This window comes from Ovis canadensis, chromosome 6 (assembly GCF_042477335.2).
Source record: "Ovis canadensis isolate MfBH-ARS-UI-01 breed Bighorn chromosome 6, ARS-UI_OviCan_v2, whole genome shotgun sequence".
In the NCBI taxonomy this organism is placed as follows: Eukaryota; Metazoa; Chordata; class Mammalia; order Artiodactyla; family Bovidae; genus Ovis; species Ovis canadensis.
Window position 1 is genome coordinate 107,679,947 of NC_091250.1, and position 26,831 is coordinate 107,706,777.

General features: G+C 43.3%; 1 protein-coding gene across 1 annotated transcript in view; it reads right to left on the minus strand.

Moving 5' to 3' along the window:
* SCARB2 (scavenger receptor class B member 2) overlaps positions 1-26,831 on the minus strand; it is a 79,097-nt gene that overhangs the window by 32,436 nt on the left and 19,830 nt on the right. Inside the window, exons 2-4 of the mRNA XM_069594403.1 lie at positions 20,497-20,654; positions 2,616-2,763; positions 846-1,034 (exon numbers count right to left, since the gene is read on the minus strand). Coding sequence (XP_069450504.1) covers positions 846-1,034; positions 2,616-2,763; positions 20,497-20,654 — 495 coding nt within the window. The remainder of the gene's footprint in view (positions 1-845; positions 1,035-2,615; positions 2,764-20,496; positions 20,655-26,831) is intronic.

Here is a 26,831-nt window from a genome sequence, read left to right on the forward strand (position 1 = left end):
AATAATAATTACTTGAATGCTGATAGTTTTGGTTTGCTCAGTTATGTCCGTCTCTTTGCAATGCCATGGACTACACAGTCCATGGGATTCTCCAGGCCAGAATACCGTTGTGGGTAGCCTTTCCCTTCTCCAGGGGATCTTCCCAACCCAGGGACTGAACCCACTGCAGGCAGATTCTTTACCAGCTGAGCCACCAAGGAAGCCCAAGAATACTGAAGTGTGTAGCCTGTCCCTCCTCCAGTGGGTCTTCCCGACCCAGGAATCAAACCAGGGTCTCCTGCCTTGGAGGTGGATTCTTTACCAGCTGAGCTACCAGGGAAGCCCATTTTGGGGGTTGCAAATCAAAGTAAATAAAATCTGCAAAGAAATGATGCAAAATTCCACTTACAAGCTAAATAAATCATAGGTGAAGGGCACATGGAGTTTCAAATTATCCAACATCTTTCACAAATGAGATGTTTGAAAATATAATAAGTACTTCCCATCCCTAACGTATTATCACATCCCTATTTAGTTTCTCGTTTGCCTTTGTCAGGCTGATCCATGGGTTTAGTCACTAAGCCATCGAAACTTGACATTGATCACTCATATTTATGACACTTTGAAAGATTAATGGCACAGCCCCACTTCATACATTTTTTTCACACTCATTCAAAGTCAGTGCTGGTAGCATGTTGAAATTGTAGAAGTTTTTCTTTCCCTACTAAAGCACTTTCTTATTTTTCACATACTCTACAAGAGATCAAGAGTGCCAAGTAATTCACCCAAAGTGAAGATATAATCTGGCTTGCAATGCCCTCCTCTTCAGCTGAACACACAGTTTCTGAAAAGAAAAATCGACTTACCCCATAAAACAGGCCAAAATAGGGAGAGACGTCGTGTTTGAAAACGCTGATGAGGGATAAGATTTCATCTTTGTAACCCCAGAGCAGTTCATCCACCGTGTGGGTCACAAAGAGCTTCTGCCGATAGGCCTTCAGCAGGGCCTCGATGAACTCCCGGAGTAAGGGCAGCTGGCTCCATTCCATGGCGGTCTGAGGAGCACAGGCAAATTCAGACAGCTGTGTCTGCACCTCAACCACCTACCGTCCCTTCAGCAAAGGGGGCTGCAGACCTAAATGTAAGTATTGAGATCAAACAGCTGAAAAATCAGCCAGTGAGCTCCTCTCTGGCTGAGCATGAAGAATAAATCTCTTCACTTATTGTCCTTTCTCAGTATTACATTTCGTAAATGAGATCCTCACTTGCAACCCAGGAACCACAGAAAGGGAACAACTCTTGCGGTGCATTGGCATCGTTGCCACAAGATGGCACTATCTTCCTCCTGATCGGGGCTGGAGGCTGGGGGCGCCCGCATATACTGCCCCATTAGGCAGCTGGGCTGGGCCTGATCCGGGGTCTAATACTTTCCAGGTCCAGGCGCATATGTGGTGGTCACCTAGGAGTTAAGATGGGAGCCTCCGAGGGAATGAGTAGAAGTTTCTTGGGTCTCATGTATTTCTACTACTATAATTGCCGTTAAAAACAGAGCCCAATACTAGGTTGTCTTCAACAGCCTAGTCTCTGCTATTTAAAAGGAGATGGGGGAAAGTCAATACATATTTTAAGGATTAAAAAAATCCATCATAGGAAGCGAAATATGTACACACTACTATATTTAAAATGGATAACCAACAAGGACCTACTGGAACTCTACTCAGTGTTATATTGTGCCAGCCTGGATGGGAGGGGAGTTTGGAGGAGAATGGATACATGTCTGTATATGGCTGAGACCCTTTACCGTTCACCTAAAACTATCACAACACTATGAACCAGATACACCTCAATACAAAATAAGAAGCTAAAAAGAAAAAAAAGTAGCAAGCAAATTCTATTGCTAGAGTTTCTGAACAAAAACAAGAGGGAAAATAAACACTTTAAATATGATCAGCTACCCTCCAAAATCCTAGAGACATGCTTATTTGCACAAGTCTGATCCTGAACACACAGGAAGAAACTGAAAAAAAAAAATCTTAAAATTTGCACTTTGTCACCATTTGAAGAGACCACATTTGAAAAACCTCAAAAAGTCTAAAATGAACTTTAAAGAATGGAAGGGGAGAGATATAGATATATATACACATACACATATTAAAAAATTAAAATATGTACATATTAAAAATATATATATACACCTAAATATATAACTTAATAGCTCCTAAAAGCCCCAAGGAGATCCAACCAGTCCATCCTAAAGGAGATCAGTCCTGGGTGTTCACTGGAAGGACTGATGCTAAAGCTGAAACTCCAATACTTTGGCCACCTCATGCGAAGAGTTGACTCATTGGAAAAGACCCTGATGCTGGGAGGGATTGGGGGCAGGAGGAGAAGGGGACAACAGAGGATGATATGGCTGGATGGCATCACCGACTCAATGGACATGAGTTTAGGTAAACTCCGGGAGTTGGTGATGGACAGGGAGGCCTGGAATGCTGCAATTCATGGGGTCGCAAAGAGTCGGACATGACTGAGCGACTGAACTGGACGGAACTGAAAAGTAAAACTGTAATGGATTTAGCTTAGCTTTTTCCTTTCTTCTAAAATCCACAATAATGAGATTTAAAATGCCTACTTACCAATGCAGGAATATTTATTGTTCTAATTAAGTCAATTTTCGGGTCTCCAACAGATTTGTCTCGTTCAAAAACATAGGCCTTGTTGCTCACAGCGGATATTGTTGTTCCATTATCTCCAAATTGAATTTCGTCTTTGTTTCTGAGTTCCCTAAAAGAAAGAAAAGGATCTTGTTGAAAATAGGCAACACTTTGTTAAGTAATACAATTTTCATTTCTTTCATCATTAAAGTTATTTTCAATATAACATTCTCAGTATACTGGGAGAAACTGCAGATACTGACCCCCCTAAACACTGGAGATTCCAGCTACAATGTGGGAAGGAAATAAGACCCCAGAGAGAGTAAAAAACCTGTTGCTTTCCTTCTTTTCACCCATAATTTGGAAAAGCAATATGGGGTTACTTTGACTAGGCAATCAAAGCCAATAACTCTCTCTGAGGTTATAGTTTGGTTCCAAAACATTTTCAGATTTTTCAGTTTATAGATTCAATTTCCATTTCAATATGTCTACCAGTGTCTTTTCATTTCTAAGTTGAATTCAATTGAAAATTAATTTAACAAAATGAATGTCCAAGGCTTAGTCAATTAGAGGAGTTCACTCATGGTTTTGATATCCAGTTCAGCCTGGTTCAGGAGAGTGCCCCCAAATGAGGTATTGGCAAAGTTGGTAGGAAGTGCCTATTGCCAGGCCTGGGATTAGGGTGAGGGAAATGATGCACCTGTCTTGGGTACAAAATGTAAGAGGAGCCCAAACACTCTGTAATTAAAATAAATAATATTTTAATGCAATTTTAAAAATCAAAATTAATGCCAAAAATTCATGATGAACAAAATATCAGAATTTTACATAAAAACAGGACCAATGTTTTGTTCATTAAATGCCTCATGCCAGTTGTGAATCTGCCTGGTCCACAGTAGATGGTCATTAAATTCCCATGTCTTTCCTTCTCTCCCATGACTGCATACTGTTCTTCCTGTTCCATCTAGGGCTGTGCTGTCTTACCTGGTAGGCCTGTGTCTGCTGAATGTTTGAACTGGGGCTAATTGGAACTGAAATGTGTTATAAGGGTGAGATACACACCAGATTTCAAAAACAGTACCAAAAAAAAAAAAAAACCAATGTAAAATATCCAATGTTTTAATATCGATTACATGTTTAAAAGATACTATTTTATTCTGTTTATTTTTAAATTGAAGTATAGTTGCTGTGCAATATAAGTTACAGGTTTACAATATAGTGATTCACAATTTTAAAAATTAATTTATAGTCACTATAAAGTATTGGCTACATTCCCTGTGTTGTGCAATATAACCCTGTAGCTTATTTTATACCTAATAGTGTATACCTGTTACTCCCCTACCCTTAGACTGGCCCTTGTTCCCTCCCCACTGGTAACCACTAGTTTGTTCTCTATATCTGTGAGCCTACTTCTTTTTTGTTATATATTCACTAATTTGCTATATTTTTCAGATTCCACATAGAAATGATATCATACAGTAATTTACCTTGCTATGACTTATTTCACTTAGCATAATGCCCTTTAAGTACATCTAAGTTATTGCAAATGACAAAATTTTACTCAATTGTATATGTGTATGTTTGTGTGTGTGTATACATACCACATCTTTATCCATTCAGAAATGATACTATTTTAGAATGAGTAAAATAAACATATATTATTTAAATTAATTGCATGTTTCTTTTTACTTTCTTGAATGTGGTTACTAGAAAAATCTGAAATGCATAGGTGATTCACATCTATTTCCATTGAACAGAGCTAATTTAGAGTTTATAATTCTGACACAGGCATTGGGCAACGGGGTTACTCACCAGCTCCTTCAGAGGCCTTTCCTGACCACAGTCACAAGCTGGGTTTCTCATCCCTATACCACACCTCTGGCACTCAGTCATAAACTGCTTAATGATGTTATTTAGATTGTAAATGAATAATCTTAACATCTCAGGTAAATTCTAAGTAAGTCTTTTTTTCCCTTGGAAATGGGTATCTGGATAATTTTAATGCTTTAATATAAATCTGAAAACTGTTTTGAAGACTCTCAGATATAATCATTTCATCACTTAATATAGTTATTCATCAAAAACAGCTCTATGGGGTTAATCTGGTGGCTCAGTTGGTAAAGAATCAGCCTGCCAGTGCAGGAGATGCGGGCTTGATCCCTGATCCATAAGGAAGATCCAGAAGTTGCTCCCTGCCGTGGAGCAACGAAGCCCGTGCCCCACAACTAGTGAACCTGTGGTCTAGTGGCCAGGAGTCACAACTACTGAAGCCTAGCAGGCCTAGAGCCTGTTCTTGGAAACAAGAGAAGTCACCGCACCGAGAAGCCAGCGTACCACAACTAGAGAGCAGCCCCTGCTCACTGCGATCAGAGAGAAGCCCTTGCAGCAATGAAGACCCAGCACAACCAAAATCAATAAATAAAATTAAAAACCAAAAAACCAGCTGTGATGACCTAGAGGGGTGGGATGAGAGGTTCACAGGGAAGGGATCTATGTATACATACAGCTGATTCACATAGTTGTACAGCAGAAATGAACACAACATTGTAAAGCAGTTATACTACAATTAAAAAAAAAAAGGGGGTGGGAAGGAAAAAAAAATCAGGATGCCTCTTAAACCTGTTCTAGATTTTAAAATAAAGAGACAAGCCAACAAGAAACAAATGCCTACCTACACGTGCATGAAAGTAGACGAGTCTCTGTTCTTCTCTAGTACTAAACAGCAAGTTATGCACAGTAATATAAATATCTGAGACTGCACAGCTCTTCCAAAGGTTTGACCACACAATCCTTTTTGATTTTACAGAGGACTCTTAAGAGTCCCTTGGACAGCAAGGAGATCAAACCAGTCAACCCAGAAGGAAATCAACCGTGAATATTCATTGGAAGGACTGATGCTGAAGCTGAAGCTCCAATACTTTGGCCACCTGATGGGAAAAGCCAACTCACTGGAAAAAACCCTGATACTGGGAAAGAATGAAGGCAAGAAGAGAATGGGACAACAGAGGATGAGATGGTTGGATGGGACTATCGACTCAATGGACATGAGTTTGAGCAAACTCAGGGAGATAGTGAAGGACAGGGAAGCCTGGTGCGCTGCAGTCTGTAGGGTTGCAAAGCGTCGGACGCAACTGAGCAATAACAACTTAAAACTATCTGGTATGGTCCCTGCTACTTAGAAGCTGATAATAAATCCTACTGATGTCAAAGTCCCAGGACAGCACAGGCTCAGAATAAAGTTTGCTATTTGCTAATCACAAGGGCCTAGATGTGATAGATACAGTGCCTGATGAACTATGGAATGAGGTTCGTGACATTGTACAGGAGACAGGGATCAAGACCATCCCCATGGAAAAGAAATGCAAAAAAGCAAAATGGCTATCTGGGGAGGCCTTACAAATAGCTGTGAAAATAAGAGAGGCGAAAAGCAAAGGAGAAAACGAAAGATACAAGCATCTGAATGCAGAGTTCCAAAGAATAGAAAGAGATAAGAAAGCCTTCTTCAGCGATCAATGCAAAGAAATAGAGGAAAAGAACAGAATGGGAAAGACTAGAGATCTCTTCAAGAAAATTAGAGATACCAAGGGAACATTTCATGCAAAGATGGGCTTGATAAAGGACAGAAATGGTATGGACCTAACAGAAGCAGAAGATATTAAGAAGAGGTGGCAAGAATACATGGAAGAACTGTACAAAAAAGATCTTCACGACCCAGATATCATAATCATGGTCGATAATCATGATGATGTGATCACTAATCTAGAGCCAGACATCTTGGAATGTGAAGTCAAGTGGGCCTTAGAAAGCATCACTATGAACAAAGCTAGTGGAGGTGATGGAATTCCAGTTGAGCTGTTTCAAATCCTGAAAGATGATGCTGTGAAAGTGCTGCATTCAATATGCCAGCAAATTTGGAAAACTCAGCAGTGGCCACAGGGGTGGAAAAGGTCCATTTTCATGCCAATTCCAAAGAAAGGCAATGCCAAAGAATGCTCAAACTACCGCACAATTGCACTCATCTCACATGCTAGTAAAGTAATGTTCAAAATTCTCCAAGCCAGGCTTCAGTAATACTTGAACTGTGAACTCCCTGATGTTCAAGCTGGTTTTAGAAAAGGCAGAGGAACTAGAGATCAAATTCACAACATCTGCTGGATCATGGAAAAAGCAAGAGAGTTCCAGAAAAACATCTATTTCTGCTTCATTGACTATGCCAAAGCCTTTGACTGTGTGGATCACAATAAACTGTGGAAAATTCTGAAAGAGATGGGAATACCAGACCACCTGACCTGCCTCTTGAGAAATCTGTATGCAGGTCAGGAAGCAACAGTTAGAACTGGACATGGAACAACAGACTGGTTCCGAATAGGAAAAGGAGTACGTCAAGGCTGTATATTGTCACCCTGCTTATTTAACTTATATGCAGAGTACATCATGAGAAACGCTGGACTGGAAGAAACACAAGCTGGAATCAAGATTGCCAGGAGAAATGTCAATAACCTCAGATATGCAGATGACACCACCCTTATGGCAGAAAGTGAAGAGGAGCTAAAAAGCCTCTTGATGACAGTGAAAGAGGAGAGTGAAAAAGTTGGCTTAAAGCTCAACATTCAGAAAACGAAGATCATGGCATCTGGTCCCATCACTTCATGGCAAATAGATGGGGAAACAGTGGAAATAGTGTCAGACTATTTTTTTGGGCTCCAAAATCACGGCAGATGGTGACTGCAGCCATGAAATTAAAAGACGCTTACTCCTTGGAAGGAAAGTTATGACCAACCTAGATAGTATATTCAAAAGCAGAGACATTACTTTGCCGACTAAGGTCCGTCTAGTCAAGGCTATGGTTTTTCCTGCGGTCATGTATGGATGTGAGAGTTGGACTGTGAAGAAGGCTGAGCACCTAAAAATTGATGCTTTTGAACTGTGGTGTTGGAGAAGACTCTTGAGAGTCCCTTGGACTGCAAGGAGTTCCAGCCCGTCCATTCTGAAGATCAACCCTGGGATTTCTTTGGAAGGACTGATGCTAAAGCTGAAGCTCCAGTACTTTGGCCACCTCGTGCGAAGAGTTAACTCGTTGGAAAAGACTCTGATGCTGGGAGGGACTGGGGGCAGGAGGAGAAGGGGATGACCAAGGATGAGATGGCTGGTTGGCATCATGGACATGAGTCCGTGTGAACGATGGATGTGAGTCTGAGTGAACTCCGGGAGACGGTGATGGACAGGGAGGCCTGGCGTGCTGCGATTCATGGGGTCGCAAAGAGTCGGACATGACTGAGCGACTGAACTGATGAACTGAATCACAGTGATGGTCCTGGTCACTCAGAAAAGGTTGAGTTATGCCCCATGAATTATTTTAATATGGCAGGAAAATAAATGATTGAGATTACTTCATTTAAAACCATTTTTAAGAAGTTTTTACTTTTTAAAACAAACAAAAAGAATTTTTTTTAAACTCCTGAAGATTCAGGCAAAAACCTCACCTCACAGAAGTCAAACAATATGCCTGAGATCAGGAAATCAAAAGGAAAAATTTTAATCAGTTGAAAAACTAACATCTCTGCCATATCTAATTTCTCAGAGGTGTTGGATAAACTAGATATATTCAATATCACCACATAATCCTATGTCCCTTATCATTTCTGTCCTTCATTCACACAAGGCTCTCTGTTGAAAATGCCTGTAAGAAGTGGCTGAGCACACTGGGTAGAGTGTGGGTTGAGATCTGACTGCCAGGCTTTGCATTTAATCCTGGCTTCATCTGTTACTAGCTTCATGCCTTGGTTTCCTCATCTATAAAATGGAAATAATATCATTCCTTCCTTGTAAGACAGGCTTCCCTGATGGCTCAGATGGTAAAGAATCCCCCTACAATGCAGGAGACCCAGATTTGATCCCTGGGTCGGGAAGATCCTCTGGGGAAGGAAATGGCTACCACTTCAGTATTCTTGCCTGAAGAATACCATGGACAGAGTAGCGGGGTGGGGGTACGGGCCACAGTCCATGGGGTCGCTAAGAGTTGGACGTGACTGAGTGATGAAATTAAAAGATGCTTACTCCTCGGAAGGAAAGTTATGACCAACCTAGATAGCATATTGAAAAGCAGAGACATTACTTTGCCAACAAAGGTCCATCTAGTCAAGGCTATGGTTTTTCCAGTGGTCATGGACAGATGCGAGAGTTGGACTGTGAAGAAAGCTGAGCGCCGAAGAATTGATGCTTTTGAACTGTGGTGTTAAGAAGACTCTTGAGAGTCCCTTGGACTGCAAGGAGATCCAACCAGTCCATTCTGAAGGAGATCAGCCCTGGGATTTCTTTGGAAGGACGGATGGTAAAGCTGAAACTCCAGTACTTTGGCCACCTCATGAGAAGAGTTGATTCACTGGAAAAGACTCTGATGCTGGGAGGGATTGGGGGCAGGAGGAAAAGGGGACGACAGAGGATGAGATGGCTGGATGGCATCATGGACTCGATAGATGTGAGTCTGAGTGAACTCCGGGAGTTGGTGATGGACAGGGAGGCCTGGCGTGCTGCGATTCATGGGGTCGCAAAGAGTCGGACTCGACTGAGCGAGTGAACTGAACTGAGAGACTAAAACTCTCACTTTCCTTGTAGGGCTGCCATGAGAATTAAATCCACAGAAGCTTGTCATCCAGTCAGAATACTACCAAACACATACCAAGTGCTTTACGAAACATTAGCTTCTAGTACCCAATGGGAAAAGCAAAGGAGAAAAGGAAAGATATAAGCATCTGAATGCAGAATTCCAAACAATAGCAAGGAGAGATAAGAAAGCCTTCCTCAGCGATCAATGCAAAGAAATAGAGGAAAACAACAGAATGGGAAATTCTAGAGATCTCTTCAAGAAAATTAGAGATACCAAGGGAACATTTCATGCAAAGATGGGCTCGATAAAGGACAGAATTGGTATGGACCTAACAGAAGCAGAAGATATTAAGAAGAGGTGGCAAGAACACACAGAAGCACTGTACAAAAAAGAGCTTCATGACCAAGATAATCACGATGGTGTGATCACTCATCTAGAGCCAGACATCCTGGTATGTGAAGTCAAGTGGGCCTTAGAAAGCATCACTATGAACAAAGCTAGTGGAAGTGATGGAATTTCAGTTGAGCTATTTCAAATCCTGAAAAATGATGCTGTGAAAGTGCTGCACTCAATATGCCAGCCAATTTGGAAAACTCAGCAGTGGCCACAGGACTGGAAAAGGTCAGTTTTCATACTAATCTCAAAGAGAAGCAATGCCAAAGAACGAGCAAACTACCACACAATTGCCCTCATCGCACAAGCTAGTAAAGTAATGCTCAAAATTCTCCAAGCCAGGCTTCAGTAATACATGAACCATGAACTTCCAGATGTTCAAGCTGGTTTTAGAAAAGGCAGAGGAACTAGAGATCAAATTGCCAACATCTGCTGGATCATGGAAATGCAAGAGAGTTCCAGAAAAACATCTAGTTCTGCTTTATTGACTACGCCAAAGCTTTTGACTGTGTGGATCACAATAAACTGTGGAAAATTCTGAAAGAGATGGGAATACCAGACTAACTCACCTGCCTCTTGAGAAACCTATATGCAGGTCAGGAAGCAACAGTTAGAACTGGACATGGAACAACAGACTGGTTCCGAATAGGAAAAGGAGTACGTCAAGGCTGTATATTGTCACCCTGCTTATTTAACTTATATGCAGAGTACATAGTGTTAAATGCCAAGATGGTTGAAGTACAAGCTGGAATCAAGATTGCCGGGAGAAATATCAATAACCTCAGATATGCAGATGACACCACCCTCATGGCAGAAAGTGAAGAGGAGCTAAAAAGCCTCTTGATGACAGTAAAAGAGGAGAGCGAAAAAGCTGGCTTAAAGCTCAACATTCAGAAAACAAAGATCATGGCATCCGGTCCCATCACTTCATGGCAAATAGACGGGGAAACAGTGGAAACAGTGGAAAGAGTGTCAGACTTTGTTTTTGGCGCTCCAAAATCACTGCAGATGGTGACTGCAGCCATGAAATTAAAAGACGCTTACTCCTTGGAAGGAAAGTTATGACCAACCTAGATAGCATATTAAAAAGCAGAGATATTACTTTGCCAGCAAAGGTCCGTCTAGTCAAGGCTATGGTTGTTCCAGTGGTCATGTATGGATGTGAGAGTTGGAGTGTAAAGAAAGATGAGTGCCGAAGAATTGATGCTTTTGAACGGTGGTGCTGGAGAAGACTCTTGAGAGTCCCTTGGACTGCAAGGAGATCCAACCAGTCCATTCTAAAGGAGATCAGTCCTGGGTGTTCATTGGAAGGACTGATGCTAAAGCTGAAACTGCAGTACTTTGGCCACCTCAGGCGAAGAAGAGTTGACTCACTGGAAAAGACCCTGATGCTGGGAGGAATTAGGGGCGGAGGAAAAGGGGGTGACAGAGGATGAGATGGTTGGACGGCATCACTGACTCGATGGACGTGAGTCTGAGTGAACTCCGGGAGATGGTGATGGACAGGGAGGCCAGGCGTGCTGCGATTCATGGGGTCGCAAAGAGTCGGACACGACTGAGCGACTGAACTGAACTGAACTGAACCCAATGCGAGAGGGGCTTGTGGTAAGTTCTCCAGATGCAGAGATGTTAAGACCTGGGTCCTGTCCTCAGAGAATCCAAGGCAGAGCACAGCGGGCTGCTGTTTACAGGGCTACCTCACAGGTAGAAAGAGCTCTGAAGCTGACCCCAAGCTGTCAGGTCAGAGGAGGGGCAGCGACTAGAAAGGGCGCCCGGAGGGAATGCGGAGCCTGAACGCACTTAGTTCTGGAAGGAGTCAGCTCCCCCAAGGTGGGAAGGTGACGGGGTTTCCGAACAGAAGCAGAGCGAGAACAAGGCAGGCGGCACCACGAAACCGCACAGGATGTGTTTCTCAAGTGGAGAGTGAGAAAAGTGCAGTGAGGCGGAAGGTTACACACTGCAGAGGCAGTTCCGCAAGAGTAGCCCGCAGCTCGGGGCGTGGCTGGGAAGGGAGGTGCAGCCAGGGTCGATGGGAGGGCCCGGGTAACAGGGCGGAGCGGGGAGGCGGGCCAAAGTCCAGGTCTGAGCCGCGCGGTCCAGAACCTTCTGTCCTCACTGCCTTGGTCAGCTGGGTTAAAGACTGAAAACCAGAGCCCAGAGCAGGTGAAAGAGAAAAAGCACTGGATCCAGGGTGGGGGTAGCCCATGTTTGTTAGAGGTGTACAAGAAACAGCTTTACTCTTGAAGATGGAAATGGTTCCCCCATCCCCCAAGTGCTACCCTGTCTCCACTGGCTCACCAGGAATGCATGTGCATTTAAAGCCCACCTGATCACTTCCTTTTTGTACAGGATGCTGCTGATGCTGCTAAGTCGCTTCAGTCGTGTCCAACTCTGTGCGACCCCAGAGACGGAAGCCCACCAGGCTCTTCTGTCCCTGGGAGTCTCCAGGCAAGAATACTGGAGTGAGTTGCCATTTCCTTCCCCAATGCATGAAAGTGAAAAGTGAAAGTGAAAAAGGCAGGTATTTTTCTTTTTTTTTTTTTCTTTTTTTTTTTGGCAGGTATTTTTCTTACTTTTGATTTAAAAAAAAAAAAACTGATTTAGCTAAAGCTACTTCTATTTCTATTTCGAGGAAAAAAAAAAAAAGATACCAGAAAAGAGCAAGTCGGGTTTATAGAAAAAGAGCTAAGCATTCTGTTAAAATAATGGAAACAATAACCATGGCATTTAAATGTTTTCTATCATCTCTTTGGCATTTATATAGTTTGGCTCAGAGTTGAGGTAAGGACCAAAGGAATAACAGAACAGCATTTGAAACTTTAAATAGAATTCCTACCTTGGCTAAATTGCAAGGAAACAAATCCATAAGAAATTAAATGTGGGGGGGAAAAAAAGAATACAAGAAAATAGACTCAAACCTTTGGAGGAAGTATGACTTTTCAAGCTCGGAAATGATAGAAATGTTCATTAAAGAAGAGATTTGGTTACATGTAAATTTTAAAAAGGCAAACAATAGAGAAGCAGTTGCCACAATTATAACAAAGGATTAATATCATTATTATATAAAAAGTTTGTAAGTGCCATGAACACACCCAGTTCCCAGATAGGAAAACTGGGAAAGGACAAGAACTAACAAAGCGGAAACACAACTGGTTGGCAAACATTCAATCCACTTGGTAATCAAAGGATGGAACAAGAACTGACCGATATGTCTAAGAAGAAGCGAGTGGGGAAGTGTAGTAATATATCCCTTCTATCTCTTGAATATTATCACAAAAATGTATTTATATAAACAAGACAAAGACATACATGGGAAAATACCTATCACGTAATATTCAGTGAGTAGAATATACATGTATGTATATGAACATGCTTCCCAGGTGGTGCAGCAGTAAAGAATCTGCCTGCCAATGCAGGTAGATGCAGGCAACTTAGGTTTGATCCCTGGGTTAGGAAGGTTCCCTGGAACAGGAAATGGCAACCCACTCCAGTATTCTTGCCTGGGAAATTCCATGGTCAGAGAAGCCTGACGGGGTACAGTCCATGAGGTCACAAACAGTCGGACACAACTGAGTGACTGAGCGTGCACACACACACATGAACATAAAGAAGTATAAACAGTATAACCATGCAAAAGGGAAACCCATTCATGGAAAAACGAGAATATAGCCATTAGCACTCGTCATCTAAGAGAGAGTGAAACCACGGAGGGTAGCAGCAGTTTTTTAATTTACTGTGCTTTCAACTTTATCTTTGCTGCTTATATATATTATTTTTATAACATAAAATATAGTTTACACTTTTAAAGATAATGCTGTTTATGATACTGTAAATGTTGATTACTTTATAATTCAGTATAACTTAATGGTCAGTGAATTAAAAAAAAACACTTATGAAATACTTATCCCTCACATCTTTTTCCTTACTATCAAAGCAGTAATACTACCTTATAAAAGAAATTAACAATCCAAACAGCAAAGCTCATAAAGTAAAAAAGGAGATACTTACTGGGATATTGTAAATTTAGCAACTACATCTTAGAAACATGAAACTGACTTGAGAGGGCCTTTGGACAAATTAATTTTTTAAAGGCTTGAAATGTCAAAGAGCAGGCAAAATAGAAACCTGACAAAATGAAAAACCTCAAAAAGGATGCAAAAGTCACTGAATACACAAATTTAGGCAAATAGGTCACCAAGCAATAGGATCACAAGGCAAATTAACTTTGTGTCAACAGACCTGTCCCAGGACTGCTCAATCCACAGCTTAATAAAAATGTAAACAACACGTACATTCCTTAAACCAGACTGACCATTTTGCTGTTTTTTTAATCTACATGTGGAACTTCCACCATATTTTCCCATAAACATTAATATTCTAGACTTATGACTATGTGACAACTTTACAGAACGTAACACTGTAAACTGTATCCGGTCAATCAGTCAAGCCTGCGACTGCCCAGCGTGGTCTCCCCCACTGCACAGACTCCCACCCCCAGACCAGTCCACACTGACCAGTGGGGGACCACAAGGCCTCCCCTTCTCTGCAGACACACAGCTGACTCAGTCAGGAGGGAACCTGAGAGACTATTAAATGGCTTGGGGTGGGGGTGGGGCAGAGCTTCCAGAATGTTCTGTCTTTCCTGTGTAGGGAAACAATGGCAAATTCACAAGTGACAGAGATCAGATCCACTAAATGGTAACAAAAGCCCATTAGAGGGGCTGAAGGCGCATCCTTTGCACTCTTGCTGGGGGCGTCGGTTGTGTCTTAGGGCTTCCCAGGTACCTACCTGCCAATACAGGAGACGTAAGAGATTCGGGTTCAATCCCTTGGTGGGGAAGATTCCTGTAGCAGAACCCACGGCAACCCCCTGCAGTATTCCTGCCTGGAGAATCCCACAGGCAGAGGAGCCTGGCGGGCTACAGTCCATAGGGTCACAGAGTCGGACACCACTGAAGCCACTGAGCACCGTTGTGTCTTACTCGTTCTTTATCACTATTAAGATACTACTTATCAGTGCCAGACAATGGTCCTTTAAATTGAAGAAACTTCTGAATTGGTTAATTTTTAGGGAGCTCGTATTATAAGTGGCTGTTTTCTTGGTGCCCATGAAAAGAGCAAGTTAAAAGGCAGATACAAAAAAATATAACTTAAGAATTCCTGTATTTTAAAACAAAACTATTTGGAAAGCGTAATTTATGGTCATGGCTTTCCCTTGATGGGTCTTTAGGGTACTACTAAAAATATTAGGTTAATTAACAAGGGAATAGGAAACTCTGAGGAGAAAGTCAAGAGACTGCTTCCCAACAAGGTGACAATTTTATAGGGACTCATCCCAACAGGATAGACATCATCCCAACAGGATAGAAATCCTTAGATGGTGATTTAAAAATGGGATTTTTAAAAAAATGGACATTGATGAGATTAAAACAAAGGCTTTAGGGAATTCCCCGGTGGTCTACCGGTTAGGACTCTGGGCTTTCACTGCCAGTGTCCTGGATTCAATCTCTGATCAGGGAACTAAGATCTCACAAACCGCATGGCACAGCCAAACAAACAAAAACAAAAAACAAAGGCTCTGAACCAATACTACCTAAAGTTAAACCGGCCAAAGAGGCCTCTATTGGCCCCCCAACATTAAAGGGGCCCCAAACAAGTCTGATTTATTTATCCCAGTTAAAAAGTTTTAAAAAAATGTTGGAAGAAAATTACACCAAGATACCTGACTAGCAATTGCTTGGTGTAACATTTGGGACAGTTAATCAAGTTGGGGCTTCCCAGATAGAGAAGTGGTAAAGAATCTGCCTGCCAACATAGAAGCTGCAGAAGACTCAGGTTCGATCCCTGGATTGGGAAGATTCCCTGGAGGAAGAAATGGCAACCCACTCCAGTATTCTTGCCTGGAGAATCCCATGGACAGAGGAGCCTGGAAGACTACAGTCCATGGGGCCCAAAGATTTGGACATGACTGGGCAAGCATGCACAAGCAAGCATTGACAAAAAAGTTCAGTTCAGTTCAGTCGCTCAGTTGTGGTAGGACTCTTTGCAACCCCATGAATTGCAGCACACCAGGCCTCCCTGTCCATCACCAACTTCCAGAGTTTACCCAAACTCATGTCCAGTGAGTTGGTGATGCCATACAACCATCTCATCCTCTGTCATCCCCTTCTCCTCCTGTCCCCAATCCCTCCCAGCATCAGGGTCTTTTCCAATGAGTCAACTCTTCGCATCAGGGAGCCAAAGTATTGGAGTTTCAGCTTCAGCATCAGTCCTTCCAATGAACACCCAGGACTGATCTCCTTTAGAATGGACTGGTTGGATCTCCTTGCAGTCCAAGGGACTCTCAAGAGTCTTCTCCAACACCACAGTTCAAAAGCATCAATTCTTCAGTGCTCAGCTTTCTTCACAGTCCAACTCTCACATCCATACATGACCACAGGAAAAACCATAGCCTTGACTAGATGGACCTTAGTCGGCAAAGTAATGTCTCTGCTTTTGAATATACTATCTAGGTTGGTCATAACTTTTCTTCCAAGGAGTAAGCGTCTTTAAATTTCATGTCTTTAAATTTCATGGCTGCAGTCACCATCTGCCGTGATTTTGGAGCCCAAAAAAATAAAGTCTGACACTGTTTCCACTGTTTCCCCATCTATTTGCCATGAAGTGATGGGACCAGATGCCATGATCTTCGTTTTCTGAATGTTGAGCTCTAAGCCAACTTTTTCGCTCTCCTCTTTCACTTTCATCAAGAGGCTTTTTAGCTCCTCTTCACTTTCTGCCATAAGGGTGGTGTCATCTGCATATCTGAGGTTATTGACATTTCTCCTGGCAATCTTGATTCCAGCTTGTGTTTCTTCCAGTCCAGCGCTTCTCATGATGTACTCTTCATATAAGTTAAATAAGCAGGGTGACAATATACAGCCTTGACATACTCTTTTTCCTATTTGGAACCAGTCTGTTGTCCATGTCCAGTTCTAACTGTTGCTTCCTGACTTGCAAACAGATTTCTCGAGAGGCAGGTTAGGTGGTCTGGTATTCCCATCTCTTTCAGAATTTTCTACAGTTTATTGTGATCCACACAGTCAAAGGCTTTGGCATAGTCAATAAAGCAGAAATAGATGTTTTTCTGGAACTCTGTAGCTTTTTCCATGAGTCTCCTGCAATGCAGGAGACTTGGGTTCAATCCCTGAGTTGGGAAGATCCCCTGGGGAAGAAAATTGCCACTCCAGTATTCTTGCCTAGGAAATCCCATGGACAGAGCAGCTTGCAGGGCTACAGTCCATGGAGTCATCTCTAAGATATGCAGATGATACCACCCTTATGGCAGAAAGTGAAGAGAAACTAAAAAGCCTCTTGAGGAAAGTGAAAAAGTTGGCTTAAAGCTCAACATTCAGAAAATGAAGATCATGGCATCTGGTCCCATCACTTCATGGCAAATAGATGGGGAAACAGTGGAAACAGTGTCAGACTTTATTTTTTTGGGCTCCAAAATCACGGCAGATGGTGACTGCAGCCATGAGATTAAAAGACGCTTACTCCTTGGAAGAAAAGTTATGACCAACCTAGACAGCATATTCAAAAGCAGAGACATTACTTTGCCAACAAAGGTCCATCTAGTCAAGGCTATGGTTTTTCCAGTGGTCATGTATGGATGTGAGAGTTGGACTGTGAAGAAAGCTGAGCACTGAAGAATTGATGCTTTTGAACTGTGGTGTTGGAGAAGACTCTTGAGAGTCCCTTGGACTGCAAGGAGATCCAACCAGTCCATTCTAAAGGAGATCAGTCCTGGGTGTTCATTGGAAGGATGGATGCTAAAGCTGAAACTCCAATACTTTGGCCACCTCATGCAAAGAGTTAACTCATTGGAAAAGACCCTGATGCTGGGAGGGATTGGGGGCAGGAGGAGAAGGGGACGACAGAGGATGAGATGGCTGGATGGCATCACTGACTTGATGGACGTGAGTCTGAGTGAACTCCGGGAGTTGGTGATGGACAGGGAGGCCTGGTGTGCTGCAATTCATGGGGTCGCAAAGAGTCGGACGCGACTGAGCGACTGAACTGAACTGAAGATGGGAACATTAGGGAGTATGGTGACAGTTGGACAGTATTTCACTTCTAGGATTTACCCCCATGACCACATCTACAACAGCACATGAAGGCAGCAGACGCCATGGCCTACAACGTGTCTTCATGAAATATTGGATTTCATTGGGTTATGATTAGAACCTACATCTTTTTTTTCAGACGAGGATAACGATGACAGGAACAGGCCCAGAAGACCCAGAGGGAAGACTGCTGGGGTTTTCCTTTAGTTCTCGGGTGAGTTTATTTTTACAGGGAGTCAGTCATCCTCCCCACTCAAAGGAATTCAGTTAAACACAGCAAAAGACAAATACTGTATGATTCCACTTGTATGAGGTATCTACCGTGGTCAAATTCATAGAAACAAAGCAGAATAGTGGTTCCTAGGGGCCGAGGGGAGAGGAGGAAGGGGTGTGACATAATGGCTATAACAGCTTCAGATCTGCAAGAGGAAAAGGTTCTGCAGGTCTGTTTTTACAATGATATGAATATATTTAAAACTACTGAATTGCACTTCAAAATGGTAATGATGGTATATTTTCTATTTTTTTTAAATCATCATTAAAAAATGGTTAAAACTGTAAAACAAACAGGACACTCAAAAATCTTAATTCTGGCTCAACTTCAGTCCCCTGGCTGTACACCCTCAAATGCAGGCCTCGCTTAAGGTAGTCCATGGAGTTTCTTGAGGCATTAAATGTACAAAAATGCTTTTTAAAATGAGGACCCAAGTGTTGTCTTTTTTTTTTTTTTTTTCAAATTCTACTATACAATGATAATACAGGCTTTCCCTTGTGGCTCAGCTGGTAAAGAATCTTCCTGAAATGCGGAAGACCTGGGTTGGGAAGATCCCTGGAGAAGAGAAAGGCTACCCACTCCACTATTCTGGCCTGGAGAATTCCAGGGACTGTACAGTCCATGGAGTCCACAAAGAGTCAGACACAACTGAGCGACTTACACTTCACTTCATAATGATAAAGCTCATCTTTACAATTCTGGACATTGATTTACACAGACTAAGACAATCCACTAAGACTAATAATAACATGAAACACTTAACTAGCACTAATTCCATGCCAGACACTAGTCTAAGCACTTAATAAATACTGACCTATTGACTTGGTCTTCATAACAATCTCATGGTGGAAGTCCTATTTTTATCCCCACTTTATTGATGAGGAAACAGAAGCACAGAGAACTCGTAAGTGGTGGAGGTGAGACTGACAACAGGCCATTCGACTCCAGAGTCAGACCCTTAGCACCTGAGGCAGGGACAGAGAACTTTTACCTCTGAATTCCAGCACCGAGACAGTCCTGACTCACAATGATTGAATCAGTCAGCAACCATTTATTGAGCAATCGGTTACGACGGAATCTTGTGGCATTTTTACCACACAGCAGTTCTGAAGAAAGATCTATATGCTTCCTCTAATATTATTATTTTTTTTTAACTTGGTAAAGAGAAGCTTTGTTGGAAAGATGTTTGCAAAGGTTGTGGGGGAGGTTACTGTCTTGGAGGTGCGGGAAATACTGCAACAGTGGGGAAAATACTCTGACCGTAAGATCCCCAAGCACCTCCCTCTACTAATCTTTCTAAAAAATGATTAAAGAAATTCTAACTCCCCAATGCTTGCAATCAGTGGTCACTGCCAACAACTCTAACCCACCCTGCCACCTGGTTATCTCTTATACTCAGGAGGGGAGAAAGAAGTAAATAAGAAGAGATAGAAAAACAAGCTCCTACTATATAACACAGGGAACTATACTCAATATCCCATGATAAACCACAATGGAAAGGAATATAAAAAAGAATGTACACATATACATTCAGTATAACTGAACTGCTTTGCCGTACGGCAGAAATTAGTACATGGTAAATCAACTATCATCTCATCTGTGCATGCTCAGTCCTGTCTGACTCTTTCACAACCCCATGGATTGTAACCCACCAGGCTCCCCTGTCCATGGAATTTTCCAGACAAGAATACTGGAGTGGGTTGCCATTTCCTTCTCCAGGGGATCTTCCCTACCCAGGGATTAAACCTGGGTCTCCTGCATTGGCAGGTGGATTCTGTACCACTGAGCCATCAGGGAAGCTATAAATCAACTATATTTCAATTAAAAAAGAAAAAGAAGAGACAGAAAGGCCTGTCTTCAGACTAACAATGACTTCTGGGAACTGGCGTAAGACTAGGTATGTGAGGAGAGAACAAGGGAAAGACCCTAAAGGTCACTACAGAAAATCACGAGCATGCATCCTTAGTCCCTTCGGTCATGTCCAACTCTTTGTGACGCTATGGACAGTAGCCCGCCAAGCTCCTCTGTCCATGGGATTCTCCTGGCAAGAATATTGGAGTAGGTTGCCACGTCCTCCTCCAGGGGACCTTCCCGACCTGGAGATCGAACACATGTCCACCTACATCTCCTGAATTGCAGGCGGATTCTTTACCCACTGAGCCGCCCAGGAAGCCATAGAAAATCAGGGGCCACCTTAAAAGGGTCAGGAGTAGAAGCAGCTATTCATGGCTTAGTAACCACATTCTCCAGCTCAGGAAGAAGCAGCTGCATTTCTAAACACAACAGGCTGGGACTGGCCCATCCACAAAGCCATTCATTCACAGCTGTGTGCCCACCACCAGCAGCGCTTCAGACAGATGTAGTTAGAACCTGTGCTTCCCCGCAGCACACTGAGGAGGCCCGTGGGAAGAGACGGGGGCTCAGGTCACAGGCGGTGCCGCTCCATTTTCTGGTTGGCAGGGCAGGCAGGTGCTGAGGACTTACCTGTACGTGTATGGCCCCACTTCTTCCAACCAAGGGGTCTCCCCATTGAGGATTTCCTCTGGATTAGTGACATTGAAGAAATAGAACTGGGTGTACACAGGCAGAGGGGGCTTCTTCCAGGAGTCAAAGGTCTCGGAACCGTTCCTTAACACGATATTCTAGAGGAGGACAAAAGAGATTTATACAGCATAAGGCTCTGAATACAGAGGTAGAGAGAGAGACACCTTCTCCTTTGACCTTCCAGCTCACTTATTTTTTTCACAGGCTGCAGTCTCTTGAGAGCAGGGCTGCGCCTTGTGCCATTATGGAGCCCACAACTCTTATAAGCCATAACAGGTGTTCAATAAACATGGGTGGTAAAGAAAAGGTGCAAGCTAGAGCCATCGCTCATGGATGGAGACATGGCATCACCAAAACCAAGGCCACAGTTTGCGTACCGAAAGGCCTCATTTGCTTTGTTACCAGGAGTCTAGTGGTCGGACAGCTTCCATGGAAGTCAGGCCACTCTGAGAAGCTGCATGCATTCCCAGCTCGCCCATGTGAGGGAACAGGGCCAGAGGGCCAGAAAGCTGGTCCTTCCACTTGAGGTAGAACCACACCCACCCCTGGGGCTTCCGTGGCAGTGCAGACATTAAAGAATCTGCCTGTAATGGGGGAGACCCAGGTTTGAACCCCTGGGTCAGGAAGATCCCCTGGAGAGGGAAATGACAACCCACTCCAGTATCCTTGCCTGAAAATTTTCATGCACAGAGGAGCCTGGCAGGTTATGGTCCATGCAGTCACGAAGAGTTGGACGACTGTGACTAACACACTCACTCCTACCACTTCCACCACTAGGGGCTTTAAATGCATTTTCTCATCCAGTCCCCAGCAGACCCCTAGCATAGATTTGCCTATCCCAGATCTAAAGATGAGAAAGCTAAGCTGCACTAGTGCTTAGGGTATTCTTTGTCTACAATCTTTCCTTTGTTTCCCATCCTTACTAGGTATTATGGTCTAATCTGTGTGTGCCCCACCCCCAACAAATTTGTATATTGAAGTCCTAACCCCTAGTACCTCAGAATGTGACTGTATTTGGAGACAGGGTCTTTTATTTTTAAAAATACTTATTTATTTGGCTGTGTCAGGTCACTGTTGTGTTGCCCAGACCTCTCTCTAGTTGTGGCACCCAGGCTCTGGAGTGTGGGGCTCAGCTGCCCCAGAGTATATGGGATCTTAGTTCCCCAACCAAGGATCAAACCCACATCCCCTGCACTGGAAGGTGGGTTCTTAACCTCTGGACCACCAGAGATTCCCTGGATACAGGGTCTTTAAAGAGAAATGAAAAGTTAAAGGAGTCATTAGGGTGGGCTGTGATCCAGTATAAAGGATGTCCTTATAAGAAGAAGAGATTAGGATATAAGTACGCACAAAATAAGGATCATGTGAAGACACAGGAAGAAGACAGCCACATACAAGCCAAGGAGAGAGGCTGCAGAAGAAATCAACCTTGCTGACATCTTGATCTTTGACTTCTAGTATCCAGCACTGTGAGACAATACATTTCTGTTGCTTAGGTCACCCAGTCTGTGGTTACTGTTATGACACCCCTCACAAACAAATAGAGCACAGTCCCAGACTAATACACATTGGCCCTTCTACATGACGAGTAACCTTGCCACCCTGCAGACTTCAGGTGTGACCAAGTGACTTGACTTGATTAACTGAATGTGGGTGGAATGGGAATGCCCCAGCTTCAAGCTGAGGCCTTAGAGGCATGGCAAGTTTCCACCAGCCGCCCTATGCTACCCTGTCCCAGGCAGTTGGTGACCCTTCAGCCAAGGCCCTAAAATGGTCATGTGTAGACCAGCCATGGTGCCAGGAGTCCCGCCTAAGTCAGCTGACATAGCTCAGCTCAAATTGCAGCCAACCTGGCCATAAGGAGTAGGAAGTACATGTTACTTCCTAACATGTATAAGCTGCTGAGTTTGGGGGGTTGTTTGTTATCCAGCATTATAAGAGAAGCCTGATTAATACTGCACCCAAGGTTAATACACATAAACCTAATATCTAGTAGCTAACTTGTTATTAAACTGCATTTTAAGATTTAGCTAATTAAGTTTAATATCGAGCTAAGACAAGAGATGGTTGAATGGCATCACCAAATCAACGGACAAGAGTTTTAGCCAACACTGGGAGATAGTGAAGAACAGGGAAGCCTACCATGCTGCAGTCCATGGGATCTCAAAGAGTCGGACACAGCTTAGTGAGTGAAGAACAGAGATAAGGCATAAAGTTGAGAAGGAAGTACTGTTAAATTGAAGTGAGTTAAATAACTTCTGCTTTGGAATTGGACTTGATCTGGGTATTGTCTTGGTATTTTTTGGAAAAACTGCTTTTTTAAAGTTAAGATCATTGAGGGGACATATGTATACCTATGGTTGATTCATGTTGATGTTTGGCAGAAACCAACACAATTCTGTACAGCAATTATCCTTCAATTAAAAATAAATTCATTTTTTAAAAAGTTAAGATCACTTGAGGTGCTTAAGAAAGATAAGATCAGAGACTGAGAATAAATAAACCAGAATGCAAACAGTGACTAACTCTGCATGTTGGGATCTGAAAGTGAAAGTTGCTCAGTCATGTCCAGCTGTTTGAGACCCCATGGACTATAGAGTCCTTGGAATTCTCCAGGCCAGAATACTGGAGTGAGTACCCGTTCCCTTCTCCAGGGTATCTTCCCAACCCAGGGATCGAACCCAGCCCCCACCATTGCAGGCAGATTCTTTACCAGCTGAGCCACAAGGGAAGCCCAAGAGCACTAGAGTGGGTAACCTATCCCTTCTCCAGCGGATCTTCCCAACCCAGGAATCGAACCAGGGTCTGCTGCATTGCAGGCAGATTCTTTACCAACTGAGCTATCAGGGATCTGATAGCTGTTATTTTGATCTGATAGCTGTTGGGATCTGCTAAGTTGCTTCAGTCATGTCTAACTCTGTGTGACCCCATAGACGGCAGCCCACCAGGCTCCCCCGTCCCTGGGATTCTCCAGGCAAGAACACTGGAGTGGGTTGCCATTTCCTTCTCCAATGCATGAAAGTGAAAAGTGAAAGTGAAGTTGCTTAGTCGTGTCCGACTCTTTATTTTCTCCTAGACGAGATTATGTATTTTCCAAACGTTTATAATGAATAAAAAAAAACTTAACATTGAGAAAAAAAATTGGGGGGTGTTGTGCCACATGGCATGTGGAATCTTACTTCCCCAACCAGGGATTAAACCTGTGCCTACGGCAGTGGAAGTGTGGAGTCCCAACCACTGGACAGCTAGGGAACTCCCAACACTGAGAAAAATTTTTAAAAGAAGAGAGGAAAAGGAGATCTATGGATAGAAAGAGTATAAGTCCACTAATGAAACAATAACTAGATTGCATAAGAAGCAGCTAATGACATCACCTGAAACCCCTCTAGCGGTGAGGATATGAATCATGATAAACAGAGACATTGGCCTCAAAACAGGATGGAAACCACGCCCTGTGACACAGCACACCACAGGATGCCAAGTTTTTAGTAGTCCAGGCCTCCAATGTAACAGAAGCGGAGTTGTAAGGGAACTTAATGATATTACTCTAGTTCTCAGTGGAAAATATCTCAAGACTCTGCAGGGAAAAACAAAGTGGTGCTGAAATAAAATGCACGCAGAAAACCCACACTTGTCAGAGCTAACACAGTCGTCTGGCGGGCCGGAAATCAATTCCTGTCCGTGAGTCGGCCATGTTATAGGACTGGGGGCTCCTTGTGGTTTGGCACCAGCTGGAACATCTAACCATCTGATTTTTATCCAAACAGCACATTAGTAAAATATTCTTGGCCTGTACTATCGGTACTGATTTACCAATTTGAGGTCAGATTGGTGAGATGGAAAATTTTAAAGAGAAACCACAAAAACCCTTTCCTTCCAAGCTTGGGATCCAGCTCAGACTCACTTGTTGGGGAAACACCCCCCCTCCCCTTCCCCCACCCCTGCCACACACACAGTGATCTCTCCCCACCCCAGCCATAGAGCAGCCTAATTGATCATTTTAGGCAGTTTTTTTTTTTTTTTTTTTAAGAGCTTTGTGGTGTTTTATCTTATCTTCTAAATGGGAGTCTTAGTTATCTGAGAGGAGCAAGGGAGAGTCAGGCCCAGAGAGAAAGAGAGATGGGGGATAGCAGCTGACAGAGGCTGACCAGATAGAACCCGGAGGCCACGGAAGGACAAGAAAGGGTCTGTGTCTCTTCGTGTCAGAGCCAGGCTCTATATGGTAACTCTATGCAGGAGAGATATACCAGAGTTTCTCTGGTATAAAGTGCACACACAGCCCCTAGAAACAGCTCAGTTAACACTGAACGAAACCTACCTAAAACTGGTATGTTAACTATGAAAAGTGTAACATGGAAATAATAATTGTCTCCTAGAGGATTTTGAATTGGAGGCCTGGACTACTAAAACTTGGCATCCTGTGGTGTATCTCCCATAGACACCTTTCAAGTTATCTGCTTCAAATAAAAACCTCTTTTTCTTACCCAAAAATTTCCAGGAAAATGCAGGGCCGTAATTTCTCCTCCTTTGTGAAGTCCTTGAGACTCCCCCTTAACTGGATGGGTCATTCATTTTTTTTGAATCTCATAACACATTATATAGGAATTTCTTAGGGAAAAAAGTACTCAGGATGGAAAACATCTTCTAAAAAACTGAGGTTACTCAGAAGCAACATGACGCACATGATATTAGCAGCCAAAAACGAGAAGTGCAGCTACTCAATATTGGAATATGTTAGGTTACCTGTTGGTGCTGACCTACAGAAAAAGAATAGGGTTTTGTTTTTTCTTTAATCCTCCCCACTCCTCCAGGACAATGCAGGTTTTGGAGAAATATTGGTTCAGTCAACAGAACATAGTAGAAGAAAACTATATTTTCCATCACCTTTGCTTATAAGATGCTGGGAGAGAAGACCATGATGGGCAACCAGAGAAGAGCAGAAGACAGGCATGAACAGTCACAGCCAAAGCCACAGTCAAGGTCCTGTGAGAGCAGCTTGACAGCTACAAGTCCAAGGAGCCCTTAAAGGGTACCCAGAGGAAGCGGCTGTCCCCTGCCATTTCAGCCACATTCAGATAAGAAAGAAAAGAAAGAAAGTGAAGTCACTCAGTCGTGCCCAACTCTTTGTGACTCCATGGTTTGTAGCCTACCAGGCTTCTCCATCCATAGGATTTTCCAGGCAAGAGTGCCAGAGTGGGTTGCCATTTCCTTCTCCAGGGGATCTTCCCAACCCAGGGATCGAACCCGAGTCTCCCACATTGTAGGCAGACGCTTTTACCATATGGGCCACCAGGGAAGATATGAGAAGCCACCACATTCAGATACGAGAAAGCAATTCAGATAGATACATTAGAATCAGAAACACACAGATCTAGCACCGATTAGTTTCTGTATCTTATTGGTAATCCAGCACCCTAATTTGTGCTTCCCTGGTGGCTCAGATGGTAAAGGATCTGCCTGCAATGTGGGAGACGCAGGTTCGATCCCTGGGTTGGGAAGATCCCCTGGAGAAGGAAATGGCAACCCATTCCAGTACTCCTGCCTGAAAAATTCCATGGACGGAGGAGCCTGGTAGGCTACAGTCCATGGGGTCACAAAAAGTTGGACACCACTGAGCAACTTCACTTTCACTTTTTGCAGCACCCTAAAGAGCTAAGGGGCTTCCCAGGTGGCACTAGCGGTAAAGAACCTGCCTGCCAAGGCAGGAGATGTAAGAGACACAGGTTCAGTTCCTGGGTCAGGAAGATCCTCTGGAGGAGGGCACGGCAACCCACTCCAATATTCTTGCTTGGAGAATCCCATCGACAGAGGAGCCTGGCGGGCTACAGTTCATAGACTCCCAAAGAGTTGGACAAGACTGAAGTGGCTTAGCACACACACACAAAGAGCTAAATGCAGCCAGTTCCCTTTGTGGGTGGGGAAAAAAAATCTGTGTCCTTCCATGATCTCTTCAGAACAATTATTTAAAGCAATGCTATAACCATGGTTTTCTTGCAAAGTATAGGACTATGCATGCAATGCCTCTAAACACTGTATGTGCATGTGCCAGGCATTGCAGGTTGGGGATCCCTAGCAACACAGGCGTGGTTTCTGTGTTTCAGGAGTTTACCTTCTATCTGGGTGATGGTGATATACACATGCAAGATAATAAACAATGTAAAGTAGCAGGTAATAAATAGCCGATGAGCACACCAAACAGTGGTCTCTGTAGTGTTCAGACAATGAATTCTACAAACTGAGACGGAGAAAGGTAGGGCTTAATGTGAGCCAGGAAG